Source organism: Orycteropus afer, unplaced genomic scaffold (genome assembly GCF_000298275.1).
Source record: "Orycteropus afer afer isolate SDZICR_OR568_19922 unplaced genomic scaffold, OryAfe1.0 scaffold00021, whole genome shotgun sequence".
Classification (NCBI taxonomy): Eukaryota; Metazoa; Chordata; class Mammalia; order Tubulidentata; family Orycteropodidae; genus Orycteropus; species Orycteropus afer.
In genome coordinates, this window is record NW_006921608.1 from 12,805,171 (window position 1) to 12,823,565 (window position 18,395).

The following is an 18,395-nucleotide window of genomic DNA, read 5'->3' on the forward strand; positions in this document are numbered from 1 at the left end:
TCTCCTTATTACAAAATCAATATATATTCATTGTGGAAAGATGAGAAAATGTAGGTAAAAAGACAAAACTGAAAAATAAAGATAATCCTGTCCAGGGATTCTGGAACCGTGCTATTCAATTCTTTCAAGGCTTGTCCTGTGTATAGCCATAATTTTAACTTAAAAGGAATTATTTGGTTTTGTAAACGTCTGGTGGCGCAGTGGTTAAAAGCATTAGGCTGCCAAAGCTGCCAACCTATCAGCCACTCCTCAGGAGAAAGATGAGGCAATCTGCTTCCAAAGATTACAGCCTTGTAAACTCTATGGGGCACTTCTACTCTGTCCTATGTTGTTGGTATGTGCCCTCGAGTCGGACCTGACTCATTGCGACCCCTCCTTGGGTTTCCAAGGCAGTATCACTACGGAAGTAGATTGTCCCATCTTCCTTCCGAGGAGTGGCTGGTGGGTTTGAACCGCCAGCCTTCTGGTTAGCAGTCAAGTGCCTTAGGCACTACGCTACCCTGTCCTATGTTGTTGTTGTTGTTATGTGCCGTCGAGTCGGCCCCAACTCATAGCGACCCCTCCTTGGGTTTCCGAGGCAGTATCACTACGGAAGTAGGATTGCCCAACCTTCCTTCCGAGGAGTGGCTGGTGGGTTTGAACCGCCAGCCCTCTGGATAGCAGTCAAGTGCTTTTAGCCACTATGCTACCAGAGCTCCTACCCTGTCCTATAGGGTCACCATAAGTCAGAATGGACTCTATGGCAGTGGTTCTTTTTTTTTTTTTAACACTTAACATCTCAGGAAACATTTTCAAATGAATATTCTTCTATTTTTAATGACATACCATTGTAGGATGCACTTGCCTTTCTAAGTATGCTCCCAAAGTTCATGGCTTGGAGGAAGTGGAAAGAGGGAGAAAGAGTCTTTCAAAGAAAGACCTTGAGTCCTCCGCAAGGTTTGGTTTTCAGCTGTGCTTAGGTTCTAGGCAAAGGCGAGGACTGCAGCCTGCCCGGCGCGGGCCAGCCGGCAGGGGCGCCGCAGCGCCGGAGGAAGGGGCGGGGCGGCGCGGGGCGGGGCGTAGCGGTTACTCAGGGCGGGCAGTTCAAACCGTAGGAGGGAGACGCGGCGGCCCCACGCGAACCTGGCGTGGGGGTTGCCATAGCTCTCATCCCTGGGGGCGAGGCCGTGGCTTCTCCCCAGCGCACCCAGCAGCGGCTGCCGCTCTCTCCCTCCTCTCCGCCTCAGCGCCCCACTGGGCGTCTGCTATCTCCAAGTGGCCAGGAGCAGGGGACTCCAGGTGGGCGCCAGCTAGCGGGCCTCTGGGCGTCCCCCGGCCCCGCGTCCCACTTTGTTTTTCAGGCGCTGGGACTAGAGAGGCGCCCGGAAACCGTTCTCTTCTTAACTCCCTCCATCTCAGGTGACTTTGACCCATCCTCGGCGTCCGTGCGGCTGCGACTCCCAGCGCTGTCTCGTGAGACTGTTAGCTGCCTCACCCCCCAGATATAGCCCCTCCGGGGAGTGAGTGTCAGCGCTGCAGCTTACACGGTAGTGTCCGAAACCCGAATTCAGGAAGCTCACAGTTCCAAGACTAGCCGGAGAAAACAAAGATAGTAAAGTGACTGTTGTCTGAGGGCTGAAGGAAATTCAAAATGATTTAGGCCTTTTCAAGCGTTAGAAGTAATCCCTGAAGCACGTATCCTTCAGATTTTAGCACTCATCCTGCTGCTGCTGCGCGTTCCAATTAATTGTTGAAACTAAAGTTTTTCTCTTAAAGTGGTATTTTTGGCATGAATTTTAAAGCAAGGATGAGGGATTTTCTTGTTTGGACGCCTACCTAACTTTGACATCTAAGAGCTCAACATTAACTTACGGTAAGATTTTCCACTTCCACCAATGAAGGAAATTTTGTTTTAATATAGTTAAATATAAGCATGTCAATCTCTGGTAAGTACTTTTTTTTTTTTTTTTTGGTTTTAGTTTGGTTTTAAAACCAGGAAGCTTATTTGATCCATCAGTAAACTGTTCAATCAGAAAAATAAGTCAGCGTGTATGCCAGAGCATGGATAATTTAAAAATTAACTTTTGAAGAAGATTGAAAGATGGTTGGGACCAATGCCTTGGGATAGTGGAAAAATGAAAATGATGACAGTAGAGAAAGCATCTTGAAGGCAACTTCCAGTGTTGATGAACAGAAAGAAATTAGAAAGTTTTTGTTGTTGGTGGTGTTTATAAACAAGCCGAGGCCCTGGTAGTTTATGATTTTTCAGGTAGGGAATATCTACACCTTTGCAACTTTGTGGGTAACAATTTGCCTCTTTAGTTTCCCAAATTCTAGTAAGGCGAGACACCTAGTGGTCAAATGGCAGAATAGCTAAATCTTTAAAAACGTTTTAAAGTTAATGAAAGATAGTATTTGACAAGTAAATATTTGATTTGGCAATGAGACAGTCAACAGTGAGCCTACAAAAAGAACACCAAGTGGAGTATGGGTAAAAGTCAGACTGTTCTGGGTTCGGTAGTGAATGGGAAATGAGGAAGAAAAGAGAGCAAGTATAGACTATTCTTTCAAGAAGTCCGAGGTAGATGACTGAGCCTGGTGAGACCCCTGAGACTATGGTCCCTAGGCACCCCTCAGGTCTGGAACTGAACTCACTTTTGCTTCCAGCCAAACAATAGGCATATGGCATGAACATTTACATCACGTAGATACACTACTTGGAGCGTTCACCCATGGGAGAATAGAAGGGCAGTGTTTGCACAGGGAGCCAGCTCAGGGTGGGAGTACATGGGAGGGAAGGACACAGGGAAGAGTTAACTACAGGGTGGAAGTGGGAAGAGAGCTGTTACACTGTGGGGAATTGTAGTCAATGTCATGAGACAAAATGTGTATGAACTACTGTATGGAAAATGAATTTGCTCTGTAAACTTTCACCCAAATCACAATAACATTTTTTTTTAAAGAACTCTACTTAATTTAGGGAGCTCTGGTGGCACAGTGCTTAAGGCATTTGACTACTAATCAGAAGGCTGGCAGTTCAAACCCACCAGCCACTCTTCGGAAGGAAGGTTGGACAGTCAACTTCAGTGGTGATACTGCCTCAGAAACCAAGGAGGGGTCGCTATGAGTCGGATCTGACTTCATGGCAGTGAGTAGGTTTTTTTTGGCTTGGTGGTGTAATGCCAAAGGCATTTGATTGGTAACCAGAAGGTTGGCAGTTCACACTCAACAGCACTCTGCGGAAGGCAAAGTGGGCAATCCACTTCCATAAAGATTTACAGCCTCAAAAATCCATAGGGGGTCACTGTGAATCAGAATCCACTTGATGGCAATGGGTTTGGTTTGGTTTTCTAACCTAGTTTTATTACTGAAAATTAAAACTTGACAGAATGATTCTCATAAATGGAGAAGGCAATGTGTGGAGGTGTGATCTGAATCTGCATTCTATCCTGTAATATTATGAAAGCATAAAAATTTGTTTTAAAATTTTATATATTCATTTATAATTTCATAACAAAAATTATAGAAAGCAAAGTTGAATAATTTTGACATTTAAGGATGTGCATAAGATAGCAATGATTCTCAGTATCCAGATAGAGAACAGGAGGAGGGGGCATGTGTGAGATTTTAAAACATAATGTATAGGTTTAAAAGATCTAAAAACACTGACTTAGATGCATTACCCAGTAAAAATGATCTTCTAATGATTATGCCATAAAGAATCAATTGTATTTTGTAATTAGAATAGCTTTTTTTTTTCCTTAAGGCGATATCCACTCATATATTTGATACAACTTGAAACGAATGCAACACACTGTTGTGGAGTCAGATCTGACTCATAGTGACCCCTCCTTGGGTTTCCGAGGCAGAATTACTACAGAAGTAGATTGCCCAACCTTCCTTCTGAGGAGTGGCTGTTAGGATATAACTTAGGGATAAATAAATTATTTTCCTAGCGATCAAGTATATCTTCTCGGGATCTTTGAATAGAAAAAAATCATGAAGTGTTTGGCCTGGAGAAAACTGAAAGAATGACAATTTTCTTAGTGTACTCTGAATAATCTGGAGAAATATCAGAAACTATAACACTTTCTTGTCTTAGCTTCCTTTGTTTTGAGATTTAATTTGAATCATGGAAAGGAAAGAATAAAGTATTTCTTAGTGTCATTCCTTACTCACATATAATTACTGAGTAATATTTCTTCTTTAAGTAATTAATTTAAATTCTTTATTTTCAATTTCAAGGATATCATAAAGGGAGGGTTTCCCACAAATAATTTGCCTATTATCTGTGAATTAAGGCTATTACTGGACCTTATGTCTCAATTAATGAGACATGAATGGTTAACACATTCCTAGTTTGAAATGACCCTGTATCAGTGGTGCAGTGGTTCATTTTGGATGACTCAAGGACAATCTATTAGTAATTTATCAGTGAGTCAAAGAGTATTGGTAAAGGTGTAAATTTGGGAATTCAGACCTTATCAATAGTCACAAAGACTGAATTTCTGAAACAGGCCTATGCTACAAGTATGAGCAGCATTAGCTTGGAATTGCTCAGCCTAATTCCAGTTAGAATGGCAGGACTTTTTATTCAACATGTGTTTAAAAATAGCATATAGCTTTTAAAAAAATAATATGTTTTTGGTGAACATTTATACATCAAATTAGGCTCCCATTTAGCAATTTCTATACATACTATTGGTTACTTTTTTCACAATGTGTCAACATCTTCATTTTTACCATCCTGGCTGTTCTATTTCCATTAATCTAACTTTCCTGCCCACCCCCTTATAATCTTTGCTTTAAGGTAAATATTGACTGTTTGGTGTCACATAAGTGTTTTTTTTTTTTTTTTTTTTTTTAAGAGCTCAGTGTAGTGTTTATTTTATGAGCAAATCTGTTGTTTAACTGAAAGGTGAACTATAGGAGTGGTTTTGGTTGCAAGTTTAAAGGATACCTGAGGGTGACAATCTTGGGGCTTCTGCTAGTCTCTACTGGTCCACTAAATCTGACCTTTTTAAAGGATTTGAGTTTTGCCATACATTTTTCCTCTTATTCCATCTGGGACCATCAATTGTGCTCCTGATCAGAAGGATCTGTAGTGGTAGCTGGGCACCATCTAGTTCTTCTGGTCTCAGGATAGATGAGGATATGATTTGTGTGGACTGTTATTCCTGCAGCATAGTTTCTTCTTTGAGTCTTTGGTTTCTTTCTTTCTCTTTTGCTCTGAGGAGTAGAGACCAATAGTTGTATCTTAGATGGCCGCTTGTAGCTTTTAGGATCCTCCGCATTTGACTGCTAATCAGAAGGCTGGTGGTTCAAACCCACCAGCCACTCCTCGGAAGGAAGGTTGGGCAATCTACTTCCATAGTAATACTGCTTCAGAAACCCAAGGAGAGGTTGCTATGAGTTGGGTCCAACTCTATGGCAGTGTGTTTGGTTCACTGCTGTGAAGTCAATTAGACTCATTGATTATGCCACCAGATGCTACTAACCAAACTAGGATGTTTGAATGTCATTACCTATGTTATGCCAAGTCACTGAGTTGTCCTACAAGACTACAGTCCTAAACTTTCAAACACAGTAAACCAATCCCATGAGATGTTTGGTTATGTCGAGGAAGTATTTGTAACTACCTCTATGTGCTTTATTACATATATGAATATATGTGCAGCACACACAAGCATGCATACTGTATTTTTCCATATAATGTACCTTTGTAAATAATATGCACACACATATAATGCACATAGCGTGCATAGGGAACTAACACAGGAGGATTGGTAGATTGGGAAAAACATATAATGTGTACATTATTTGTGTAAAAATGTATACATATGCCTACAGATACACCTATACATGCACATACATATACTTACATATGCCTTCCTGTACAGACATATGCATACATATCTACCTATATAACCACACATGTAGTTTTTGCTATTGTTGCAAAATTGTGTATGTTATAGCATTTACCAAAAACATCCTTATTCTTGTGTACTTCTTAGTATCATCGTTTACCTTGGTCAAGTTGGGCAGACTTCACCTGCCTTTGCTATTGCCTTTTTTTTATCCTCCACATCACCAAAAAGTAACAAATTACTGCTATTTAGAAAGTAAATAGTACCCTGGCAACCACCAAAGAACATTGCTTTCTTTATGTGTACTTATTCTTGTGTTTTCATAAAAGTGAGATCATACAATATTTGTCCTTTTGTGATTGATTTATTTCACTCCACAAAATGTCCACCAGATTCATCCATGCTATGTTTTGATAACTTATCATTATTCTTTATTGTTGCATAGTATTCCATTGCATGTATGTACAGTTTGTTTATCCATTCATCTGCTGATGAGTGCTTAAGGCTGTTTCCGTCTTTTTGCTATGTGAATGATGCTGCAATGAATATGGGTGTGGCTATGTCTATGCATGCCACTGCTATTAGGTCTCTAGGGTATATACCTAGCAGTAGGCTTAGTGGATCATAAGGTATCTCCATTTCTAGCATTTTAAGGAAGTACCATACCATTTTCCATAGTGGTTGTGCCATTCAGCTTTCTTTTTTCTTTTTAAAGTAGCTTTATTTACATCTCAAAACCCTGAAAGAAAACACCAACTGACTAATTTAGACAGCACAAATAAACTAGAATATAAAACTAAAAATACATACTTTAATGTTGTTAAAATTCACACGGTAATAAAAATCAACATTTTTTTCCATCTAAAAGTGATGTTGCCAGGTTTTTCCTCTTCAAATATAATTCAAGAAAATATTGAGTATAATGCTTAGACAATGGATAGACAAGTAACCTGTGAATATTTATAACCTGAAAATTTTGATTTTGTGAAGTGTTTTAAATTGTATAAACCAAACCAAACTCACTGCCGTCAAGTCAGATCTGACTCATAGTGACCCCTCCTTGGGTTTCCAAGGCAGTAGCACTACAGAAGTAGATTGTCCAACCTTCCTTCTGAGGAGTGGCTGGTGGGTTTGAACCCCCAGCCTTCTGGGTAGCAGTATGCCTTATCGAGTAGTTTTGCTTTTTAAAGTATCTTTTTCTTTTCTGCTGTATAATTTTCTGTTATCTGTATGCTTATGGCAAATAATTTGTTTTGGTGTAACATGCCTGGTTATTCCTTCCAAAGGAAGAGTAAAACTTGTTTTCACTTTGTAGAAACAGATTTTGAAGATGGAAAGGCATTCGGTACAAGCTAACACTGGAGCAGGAAATGAGGTGGACTCGCCCACTGTCAATTCAAAGTACTGTGGCATCAGAGGTTTTTGTCCTACATCTTCACTTCAAGACAGTGGCTATAGTGAGTTATTAAAATCATGCAGATTTGATAATGCAGATAAAGAATTTTTCGGGAAGAAAGAACAAGGCCCAGCATTCATCCATGAACAACCTGGAACTTCCGGTCTGGCCTTAACATACTCCTTAAAGTCTCCCACTCAAAAAAAGAAATTTGTCTTCCCTTGGAAGGAAAAGGAGAAAACTCCAGAACTTTGCGAAACTCCTAAGGTCAGTGGAAAAAAAATTTTACCGCGCAGAAGGTTGAATCTATCTTTTGCTCTTCTACAGGGGGACTCTGAATCACATAACAGTTCCCTGGAAAGCTGTGTAAGCCAAGTCCTCAACGTAGAAAAAAATGTTCCAAGCAGTGCTTCAGGGTTTCCAAGGCAAGATAATTTTAGTCCTTTAGTTACCAGCACTTTAAAAACAGAGGAAGCTACTTCCAGCAGTCAAAAATTGAGACTTAATTTTTCACAACAGAAGACTTCCACAGTAGATGATTCCAAAGGTGACTGTTGCCTATTTGAAGTTGAATGTATATCTCCAATTCAGGGTAATAGTTTTAAAGACTCTATCACACATGATTTTAGTGATAGCAGTTTAAGTGTTAATGATGAGAATACATACTCTGAACTTCTGGGCTCCTCTGTTAGTGGAGCAACTTGTGGAACAGATGAAGACATATTTGTGACTCCAGTAAGTAATCTTGCCGCAGACATTAAATTCAACGCAAGTAAAGCACTTTCTCCTTCAATTGTGAGAGGCAGTGCTTCAACACCTGAAGACAGTGGTTTTAATTCACTTAGCTTAGATAAATCAGAAGATTCCCTCTCTGACCAGGAGGGTTCTTTTCAAGAACTACTTCAGAAACATAAAGGAACTGTCAAAGTGGGGGACACCATAAGAAAGTCAAGGCATCTTGGAAGGTTGAGAAGACTGTCCACCCTTCGGGAGCAAGGCTCACAATCGGAGACAGAAGAAGAGAGGCAGATCCCGCACTCTGACTCAGAAACCACAGCAGCAGCTTCTTCAGACCCCTCAGGGAGCCAGCTGAGGTGTGATAATGAGAGAGAGGACTCGAGTTTAAGCTTTAAGAACTTATCAAATACCCCAGCTCTGCAATTAGTACAAGAGCTTTTCATGAATAGCAAAAGGAAAAGATTCCAGCAAAATGGTGCACACGACTTCCTAGAAGGAAGGGACAGGGGAAAAATAGCTGTATTGCAGTGTGTGCTTGCAGGACTGATTGGCAAAAAAATGGGCATAGAAAAACTGGACATCTTAACAGAGTTAAAATACAGAAACTTAAAGCATATTCTTGCTGTGGTTTTAGATTCTTTGACTGCAGAAAGCCTATGCAGGTAAGAGATAAAAAGTGTTAATGCAGGAAAACTTCCTTTTATTTTTTTAAGTTGGAAATTTTTTTTTTCAATTTTTTGTTTTGTTTTATTTTTTCCATCCTTGGTTGTCCTATACGTTTTCAGTGTCAGGTTAGGTGAACTAGAGCTTACTGGTATAGTTCCTTCTATTTTAAAGACTGCTTTGGAAGCAACAATATTGTATTTTCCTGGATAATTACAATTATGATCGTTATTACAATGATTTGGAAAGAGTTCTTAAAAATTGAACTTTATGTTCTCGTTATGGCAAGCCTTATTCCATGGAAGTTGCTTCATGACTTATTTAATCTTCCACATTCTGTTGTCAGATTGCAAATCATATTAAAGTTATGACACGTAGTAATAAGTAATGTAAAGCATTATCGAAAAAAAACAAAAACCAAACTCACTGCTGTCAAGTTGGATCCGACTCAGTGACCCCTCCTTGGGTTTCCGAGGCAGTATCACTATGTAAATAGATTGCCCAATCTTCCTTCCAATGAATGGCTGGTGAGTTTGAACTGCCAGCCTTCTAGTTAGCAGTTGAATGCTTTAGGCACTATGGCATCAGAGCACCCGTAAAGCATTATGTTGTTGTTGTTGTTGTGTGCCATCAAATCGGCCCCGTCTCCTAGTGACCCCTCCTTGGGTTGCTGAGGCAGTATCACTATGGAAGTAGATTGCCCCGTCTTCCTTCCCAGGAGTGGCTGGTAGGTTTGAACTGCCAGCCTTCTGGTTAGCAGTCAAGTGCCTTAGGCTACCAGAGCTCCTGTAAAGCATTATTGTTGTTATTGTTGTTGTTTGCCGTCGAGTCGGCCCTGACTCATAGCGCCCCCTCCTTGGGTTTCCGAGGCAGTATCACTACGGAAGTAGGCTTGCCCAACCTTCCTTCCGAGGAGTGGCTGGTGGGTTTGAACCGTCAGCCTTCTGGTGAGCAGTCAAGTGCCTTAGGCACTATGCTACCAGAGCTCCATTATAGTGACTGAGATATGGCAGCCTACAGAAGATACCGTTGTATTCTTTGATCTAAATTCTAGAATTTAAGAACAAAGATTAATTTTCATTTTAGGGTTTGGTCTTTTGAGAGATCAAGAGAATATGAATTATTTCATTGTTACCACAACAATGAAATTAATTAAATTTGAAATGAATTAATTTTGGGAATTTTAAGAAATGAACTAGAAAATTTGCTGTTCTAAGAAATTTCAATATATTGCATGCTGATATGAAATTAAAGAGAAACTGAGTCAGACATTGAAGCATATTGAAGGTGGGAACTAGGGTTGCAAAGACTAAAGTGAGACTCTGTTCATACTGGTGACTTTGAGGAGTTGCAGGACTATCAGAATAAAACCCTTAGGAATGCAGTGACAGGGAAGGAGGAGGAAAACGATAGGGAACAGGATTTCTGCAAGGTGATGGTTAGGAGAGAACATGGAAATGAATGAAGAGGACAGGAAGGTGAATGAACTTCTTTCCTGATAGGCATAAGTTAAAAGTTTGGTTTATAGAGTCCTTGTTATATTTATAGTCATTATTTCTGTTGTTAAAAAACATCTTCGCCTCCTTAAATTAATTGCAGAGTATTGAAGAGAACTGTAGAATTTCATAGCTAAAAGTCTTATGAGGTATCTAGTCCAATTGCATATTTTGCAGATGAAGAAACTGAGCCCAAGAGAAGTGAAGTGACCTACCAAGAGGCCCTTGAGGAGATGGAATGGATCCAGGCTTACAACTGAGCTCTCTGATTTTTAAGCCAATATTTCCCTCTAACTCTTAAAAGGTCTAAGGCCTTTCAGAGTAGACTTGATTGGAAATGTGTTTGGTGTACCCCAAGCAAGATAATGTCAGATTAGTGCACCTATCTCTGTGTGCTTTCTAAAAATGTTCACATGAGGTAAATTCTTTGTTTAAAAAATTAGGGAAATGGCTGAAGCATGCTGGAATATTTAGATACAAACCAGGGACAAATAAAAACTTGGGTGACACTTTCGTGTGCTCGCTATGTGAGCAGTTGATATTGAGTCATATTTCAATAATTATCTTTGCAGCTCATCTCTCCGAATGTATAGTATTTGTACTGCACAATGTATGTATAATGTCCACAGTGCTTATTCTTGGTAAGGTGAGAAATGAGCATTGAAATTAGCTATGCCAAATACCCAATTACATAGTTCATTTCTTCCCCAACAATGGGTAACATTCTGCCTATCTCTCCTCCTTTTTGATCATAGGTGCATTTATTGACTAGAAATAGGCAATTGCAACTGATGAAGTGGTTATAGTACAGGAAAAACAGTAGTGATAACGACTCAGTCATTACCTGGGGCCCTCCACAAAAAGAGACTTTTCCCCGAAATCATCTCCTGATCTTATTATTCCCTTTGAGTGATTTATTAAGTTAGAGTAATAAAAAACACTATAATAGATGGTATAGTTGAAGTATCACTTTTTTAAAATAATTAATATACTCAGTGTTACCTGTAAATAAGTAATCAATGTACATAAATTGTGTCTTTTGTTTAGTGGCTTCATTCTCATGAACTGGCCAACAAAATAGAGATTTTATGGTGCTACCCATAATACGCTTTGGTAGCATAGTGCCTAAGGCACTTGACTGCTAACCAGAAGGCTGGTGGTTCAGCCCCCCCATCCACTCCTCAGAAGGAAGGTTGGGCAATCTACTTCTGTAGTAATATCACCTAGGAAACCCAAGGAGGGGTCGCTATGAATCGGATCCGATTCAACAGCACATAACAACAACAAACAACCCATAATAATACTTATTAAGTGACACGTAATACTTCCAATGAAGGATTAATTGTTCTTAAATTTATAGAATCAAAATGACAGATTTTTAATATTCAATAATAGGAAAAATTGATAAAACTTCTTATACTACAAATGATAATCATTTTACAGCATATCATGTTCCAAATTTTAGAACTTAGTGCCACATTTGAAGTCAAATTCTCTTCAGCAGTAACCTATCAGTACAATGTTTGTATATTTTTAATGTTAATAGGAATTTTTTCATATGGTGAATCAAAATATAAAATAATATTGGACAAGCCATATTTTAAACATCAATTTAGGTTTAAATGTACTATCTCAAATCTTTAAAACAAATTTTTCTTATTAGCATATTACAAAACATATTAATCTTGTAGAATATATACAATATAAGGAATTATCTTTTTATTCTAGTGTTTGGAGAGTAAGCAGAAATTGGCGTGAAATTGTTACTCAAGACAAAAAAGCAAATTGGAGGAGAAAATTTTATATCTCACAACTGAAAACAGATTCTGAGGTAATGTGTATAATGCTTTTCTAAAATAGTTTTGTATAAACACTTAATAATCCAATATTGCTGAACAAAAGGAGCTCTGGTAGCATAGTGGCTAAAGTATTTGACTGCTAACCAGAAGGCTGGCGGTTCAAACCCACCAGCCACTCCTCGGAAGGAAGGTTGGGCAATCCTACTTCCATAGTGATACTGCCTCGGAAACCCAAGGAGGGGTCGCTATGAGTCGGGGCCAACTCGACGGCACATAACAACAACAACAACATTGCTGAACAACCTACCTTGGTTTTCCTGCTATCTTTTTAACCTTTTCCAATTAGCAAGCATTAACTCATAAACTGTTTACTTTTCCTAAATTCCATTTCCATCCAGTCCATTAGTGGAATAGACTACCTAGTACTAAGAGTATCTTTTTTTTTTTTTTTTTTTCTATTCAAATATATATATGGGCAATCTGTTCCATAAAGATTTACCACCTCGGAAACCTAAAGGGGGTTGCTATGAGTTGGAATTGATTTGATGGCAGTGAATTTTTTTTGGGGTTTTTAGCAGCTTGAATCCCAGTGATAAACTGGATCCTATTCATAATTATATATCCTTACAGCATTGTTTCCCAGACTTTTGAGTGGATACTATGTTCCAGTAACTGCCAGTTGCTGAGATTACAATGACAAACATTTCTGACGTGGTCCCTTCTCTCTTGTCGCTCATAAAATTGTGGGTGGTTACGAATAATCAGGTAATTGAGATGCAGGTGTGCCCAGGGTTCTTTAGGGACGTTTAAAAGGAGTGTTTCAGTGATCCTTGGGAATCAAGAGGTGGCTTCTGAGAAAAAGTGCCATCTAAGCTGACACCTGAATGATGCCTTAGTCATCAGCCAGGTGAAGAGGGCAGAGTGTTTAAGAAAAGGGAGTAGCACATATGATGCAGGAGGTGAGCATGAACATGGCAGATTATACTTGTGAATTATCATGAACTTGTACTCCATCGAAGAGAATTAGGTCCAGCTTTGAAGTTACAAGAAAAGTCCTGTAGAAGCTGACTATGATAATTCTTCCAAAGGATACAGGTTTGTGTAGCAGGCATCTGACAAGCTATGGTGTCTGCATTTGATTGTAGATTCAACATTTAGACTTTTCTTTGACATCAGTGCCAAAAGAAACTCTGACAGTTTATGCTTTTTCTTGTTTTAGTAAAAATGTATTTAATAACATACTATAAATAAATTTCTACTTTGACTAAATATAGTAATTAAAATGGAGCATGGCATAAAGAAATATGAATACTTAGGTATTGATTGGTGGGTTTCTCATTGCAGTGAACTATTAGGGACCATTGTTTACTAAACCTTTGGTTTTCCTCTCTACTTTGAAGGAAAATTTTGCCTTCTCACCTCTTGCATTACCTTAGGACCATTCGCAGCACCTGTCTGCTTACTACTGCAGCTGCTGGCTTTGGGGGCTTGTGAGAGTGGGGTTGCTCACTGACATTCTGAACATGTCTTTTCAGAGTGCTGTCCTACATGCTAGGGCCCAGATTACAAAATTATTTTCTTTTAAGTAAGCAGCTATTTTAAACTCTTCTCCATATAATCCCGACCTCTTACAAAGAAGGGACATTTCGTTGTGTTGGCAACCTCTCTGATTACTCTAAATAAAATACAGTATTCTCACATCCTGGTCACCACTTGTTAAAAATTTGGTTTCTTAAAGAACTATACTTTTTTCCTTACTTGAACTTTAAAAAAAATTGTTTGGTTTTTGTTTTAATTATTTTCAGAATAATACAAGTACATGGTTTAAAAAGTCAAATTGCACTGAGAGCCTTATAATGAAACCCATCACTCTCCTTCCCCAACACTTTATGCTCTTGATTCTTACTCCATTAAGACAATCACTGTCAACTCTAGTCATTTCTTCTGGTATTTACCTCTATATTTCTAAATAACAAGTTTATACTGCTATTTCTAGATGTTTTCTCTACAGAAAGGTTAGATGAGTTCTCTAACCTGGCATTGCCACCACCACTACCTCCCTCCCTCCTTTCTGAATTCCCTTTTGCCTTTCTCTTGTCTTAAGAATGTCCTTTTATACCATTTTGTGCTAAATCAGAATTAGATGCTGATATTAAGATTGTGTTGAGATCGTGATGACTGTTTTCCACAGCTGTAACATGTAGTACATTAGGATTGAACTTTCTGTCTTGTATAACTTTTCTTTTTTCTCCCCAGAGTTCATAATTGCCCAGTTTTCTTTCTTGTTTGTTTGTTTGTTTTGTTTTGTTTAGTGTTTCTTTATACAGGTCCTTTGGTTCATCCCCCATTATCCACTAGAACTGAAAATCTCCTCTGTGTAAGTCTGAACAAATCAAGTATCTATCAGTTTCTCCTTTTCCTCAAAGACATCCTTCCTGCCCTCCTATTCTGAAATGCACTCATTGATTTAGACTGCACTATTTTTATGTATCATTAATCAAGACAGAAAAATTACAAAACACAGTTGTTTGATGGTTTTCCTCATCCTTGTATAGTATCACTGCAAGTGCCTTATGTGTGAAAATTAGAAGACACAAATCAGGATTTCGTTTTTATCTGTTTGCTTTGGAACAGTAGAATGTGGTATTAGAATTAGAATACTATACCTTATCCATTGGATTTTGTCATTTACTCTAGTCTTCAGTTTTCTTACACTCATGGAAATGAACACGTGTATAAACTGACTCTGCTCTCACGTTTCAGTGTTTTCTGGTTCTATGATGATGACTGTTTTGAAAAATGTTGGCCCTGGTGACCATGTACTTTTGTCAACTGCTTTGGCTCTTACTGTCAGAAATACCAGCACATGCTCTTAAGCAATATGGGGACAGGGATTAGACTGTTTCATTTACCTGACAATATTAGATGTTCTATAAATACTTGTTAAATGAAAGAAGGTTTCTTCTGTGGCTAAAATTTGCTTCAACAACGCATCTTTATTCATTTTTTTGGTGCATGCACAGTCACTGCATTTATCAACTGCCTTGAAATCCAGTGGCCATTTTCCGTGTGCTGTATGTCATGTACCTATGGCCTCGGCTGAGCTCATTTCATACAAATGTGATTTTAGAGAGATGTTTTGAGTCCTTGCTTGAATAAGTTCAACATAGTCATGTCTTCTGACCTTTGCAAACCAATCTCCATCCATTACACTAACACATACATTTTAAAACTGTTAATCAAATATTTCTTCAGGACCAGCTAACCTCATTTTCTATCCTTATTCTACTTTAATTTCTCATGTTTTAGCTATCCCACAGTTAGGAGTCAGTTATGGTGAAGGGAAACTGTCAAAGGGGAGGAAACACAATTATAGTGGGACACTTGAGGAAATTCACCTTTAGTACATTTTGTTTTGATGATTAAGAATGCCAATTTGTTTTTTAAAATTTTTTTGTAAATTTTTCCCCCCGTTATAGTCCTTAACAACATAGAATTTTTACAAGGATTGCTTGTGGAAAATATTTCTTGACTGAGTATTTGAGTAATGTGGTAATCTAGTACCAGTGAGAGAGATTTTTTTTCCTTCTTTTAAGATATCAAAGTTATTTAAAACTTAACTGTAAAAATGAATCAGTACCAGGTATTTGCAAAAACCAGCCAAAGAAATTGGGGTTTATAGTCAAGCCAGGCCCATTGTTTTTCCAGTATCTAAGGTAAGAAACCTTCAGAGAATTCTGTGATATCCCATAGCAACCTTTAAAAAGATTTACCTCTTTTCAGTCTTAACTTAAAATAGGAGTTGGCTGAAAAATTTGTGGGGCAAATCCAATACATTGCCTGTGTTTTAAAATAAAGTTTTATTGGAACACAGTCCTGCTCTTTGATTTGTGTGTTGTGTGTGGCTGCTTTAGGTATGACAACTGGGTTTAGTAGCTGTGACTATATAGCCCACAGAGCCTAAAATATTTACTCTGTGGCCCTTTTTGAAAAAGCTGGCCAATCTATGGTGAAATTAAATGGAAAAATGACTAATCATGCAAATTTAAAGCTAGCATTTATTTATATCTTTTCTTATACTTCTTTGACTTTGAAGTGTTAGGTGAGAAAACAATTTTTCCCCCCTAAAAAGTAATGGTTAGGGAGGAAACTGTAGTTAGTTGAAACTACTTCTAAACATTCAAGTGCATATGCATCAGAAAGCTATCCTGGGACTTTTTTTTGAAATGATAGTATTGACCCCTCTCATCTTTTACCACAGGGGACTATATTAAATGTTGAGGATGCTGCAACTCGGCTCCACCTTTTAAATCGATCAGCTCTAAGGTCTGTGCAAGCACAGGCCAGGACACCAGGTTCTCAGAAAGAACAAGTTCCAACATTATCTCCTTGGGGAGAAGTTTTGACACCTACAGCGAGCTCTTCTGTTACTCCCCTAAGTAGTAAGCAGGAAGAATATGTTAAGGTGAGTATTTATCATACGTTATTAGAAATAAGTATTTACAGAATATGAAATAAAGTGATTCTCTGCGTGAAACTGGAAGATTTAGTGCATATGCTTTTACTGCAGGTTGCCAAAACACTTTTTATTGATGAAGCATTAAAACCTTGTCCAAGGTGTCAATCCCCTGCTAAGTATCAGCCATATAAGAAAAGGGGACTGTGTAGCCGCACAGCCTGTGGTTTTGACTTTTGTGTGGTATGTTTGTGTGCTTATCATGGGTCTGAAGAATGTTGTAGAGGAGTAACAAAGCCAAGGAATAGAAAAGGTACTCTTCCAGGAAGTGCTCAGAGTAAGCGGAATTTACAACGCCTCTGAAGAGACTTTCAATATAAAGAAGCACTCCCCCTATGCAATGTTTTATTAAGTTAGAATTATGAGTATTTTGAAACATGCAAATCTTCCCATTAATGACAGATGATGATTTATTTCCTATTTTGTATATATTATAATCTATGTCATTGTATGTTTTCTTTAAAGTGATGAGTTTTGGAAAAATTTTATTTAACTGTCATTTTTACCCATTTTAGTAACTTCATGTTTTTAAATAAAGAATTTTCCGTGTTGTCATATACATGTATTTTACTGTTTTATGTAACATTTTAAAATTGTACATTTCATCACTGTGTTGAAATGCTTCTCAATCATTAAAAAAATGGTTTTCCAAATAATATTTAAAAATTTGAACTTGAGACAGCTGAGTTTATATAGACTTGAAAAATTACTTGACTCAAATGAAATCTAAATAAAATTTAGTTTTTAAAAGTTCTATTGAATTTATTCTATAATTTCAATCTTTCTCTTAATTTAGTGAGTGGCATTTTTGGGTATACTTCTGGTTAAGTAAAATTTACTTAATATTGATAACTAAGAAGACATAAAATTATGGGAAGTATGTGGTTATTTACAATGGACGTCTTAGTTTATCAACTCCTATAAGTCACATGTTTCAAATAAATATTTTGAAAAACTCCAGAACTATAGTTAGAGATTTAATTTAATATAGCCTTGATGTTAATATTTTGACAAATTTGGGCTGGCTGGAAAACATCATTTATTTTTTAATAAGAAAATTTCCTGAAGTTTTTTATAATGTATCTCTTTCCAAAAATGATTTGAGGTTGCATGTTTCATTTATAGAACAGCAGCAAGAAAGAAATAAGTTATTTTTGAATGAATTACTAAAACTAGGGGAAAACTTGATAATATTTTATATGTATTTAAGTAAGTGATATATACACATTATACACACAGAATTAAAATGTAACTCTTGTACATTATTTTTATAAAACAATTTAAAAGTATGAACTAATATAGATCTTTTTTAAAAGATCTGGGTGAAAATTTTAACTTGTCCCTTAACTAGCTATCAAATTTTGATGACTAAATGTTGAATTTATAATAAAAATTCACAATCCCTAAGTTTTGCATCATAATTTTCTTATTCATTTGTTTCAAAAACAACTTTAGTTCTTAGTGTCTATTTAATTTCCTGTGACATCTTCCACATCAAGATCAATTTACTTATTAATGTTGTTCACTTAAGGCTTAACTATTTTCCCTTGATCAGAGAAATAAGTTTGTTTTTAGGAAACTCATTCCCAGGCTTGATTCTCTTAATTTATTTAATCCAAACTACTTGTCTTTGGCCTCTCTTTCTGTGGCTCACATCAACTCACATCATCTGTCATATGAACATTATTGCCATTTTATGGTCTTGATTTCCTCCTGGCCTAACTGCCATTCCAAAAATGACCTCTGATCTTAAAAATCATACTTCCAGTTCTGTGATAAGTTTTTTAAAAATGAAATGCAATATTACCTATTCTGTATCCTTTTAAATGCTCATATTCCCCAATATCTTATGAATTGTTATTTGATTACACAAAAATGGAATGGGAAAATGTGTTAGACTGGGTTCTCTAGAGAAACAAAACCAGTAAAGCTTATATATAT

General features: G+C 37.5%; 1 protein-coding gene across 1 annotated transcript; it reads left to right on the forward strand.

Annotated features, from left to right (window-relative positions):
• Positions 1-6,779: 6,779 nt before the first annotated feature.
• Positions 6,780-16,757, forward strand: FBXO43 (F-box protein 43). The gene is made up of 5 exons (XM_007934831.2): positions 6,780-6,791; positions 7,162-8,642; positions 11,868-11,970; positions 16,200-16,403; positions 16,509-16,757. The coding sequence occupies exons 1-5, from the start codon at positions 6,780-6,782 to the stop codon at positions 16,755-16,757; spliced, it is 2,049 nt and encodes a 682-aa protein (XP_007933022.2).
• The last annotated feature ends 1,638 nt before the right edge of the window (positions 16,758-18,395 follow it).

Coding starts and splice junctions, on each gene's coding strand:
- FBXO43 (XM_007934831.2), top strand. Junction 8,643..11,867: donor ACTGCAGAAAGCCTATGCAG/GTAAGAGATAAA, acceptor TTTTTATTCTAG/TGTTTGGAGAGTAAGCAGAA. Junction 16,404..16,508: donor AGCAGGAAGAATATGTTAAG/GTGAGTATTTAT, acceptor CTTTTACTGCAG/GTTGCCAAAACACTTTTTAT.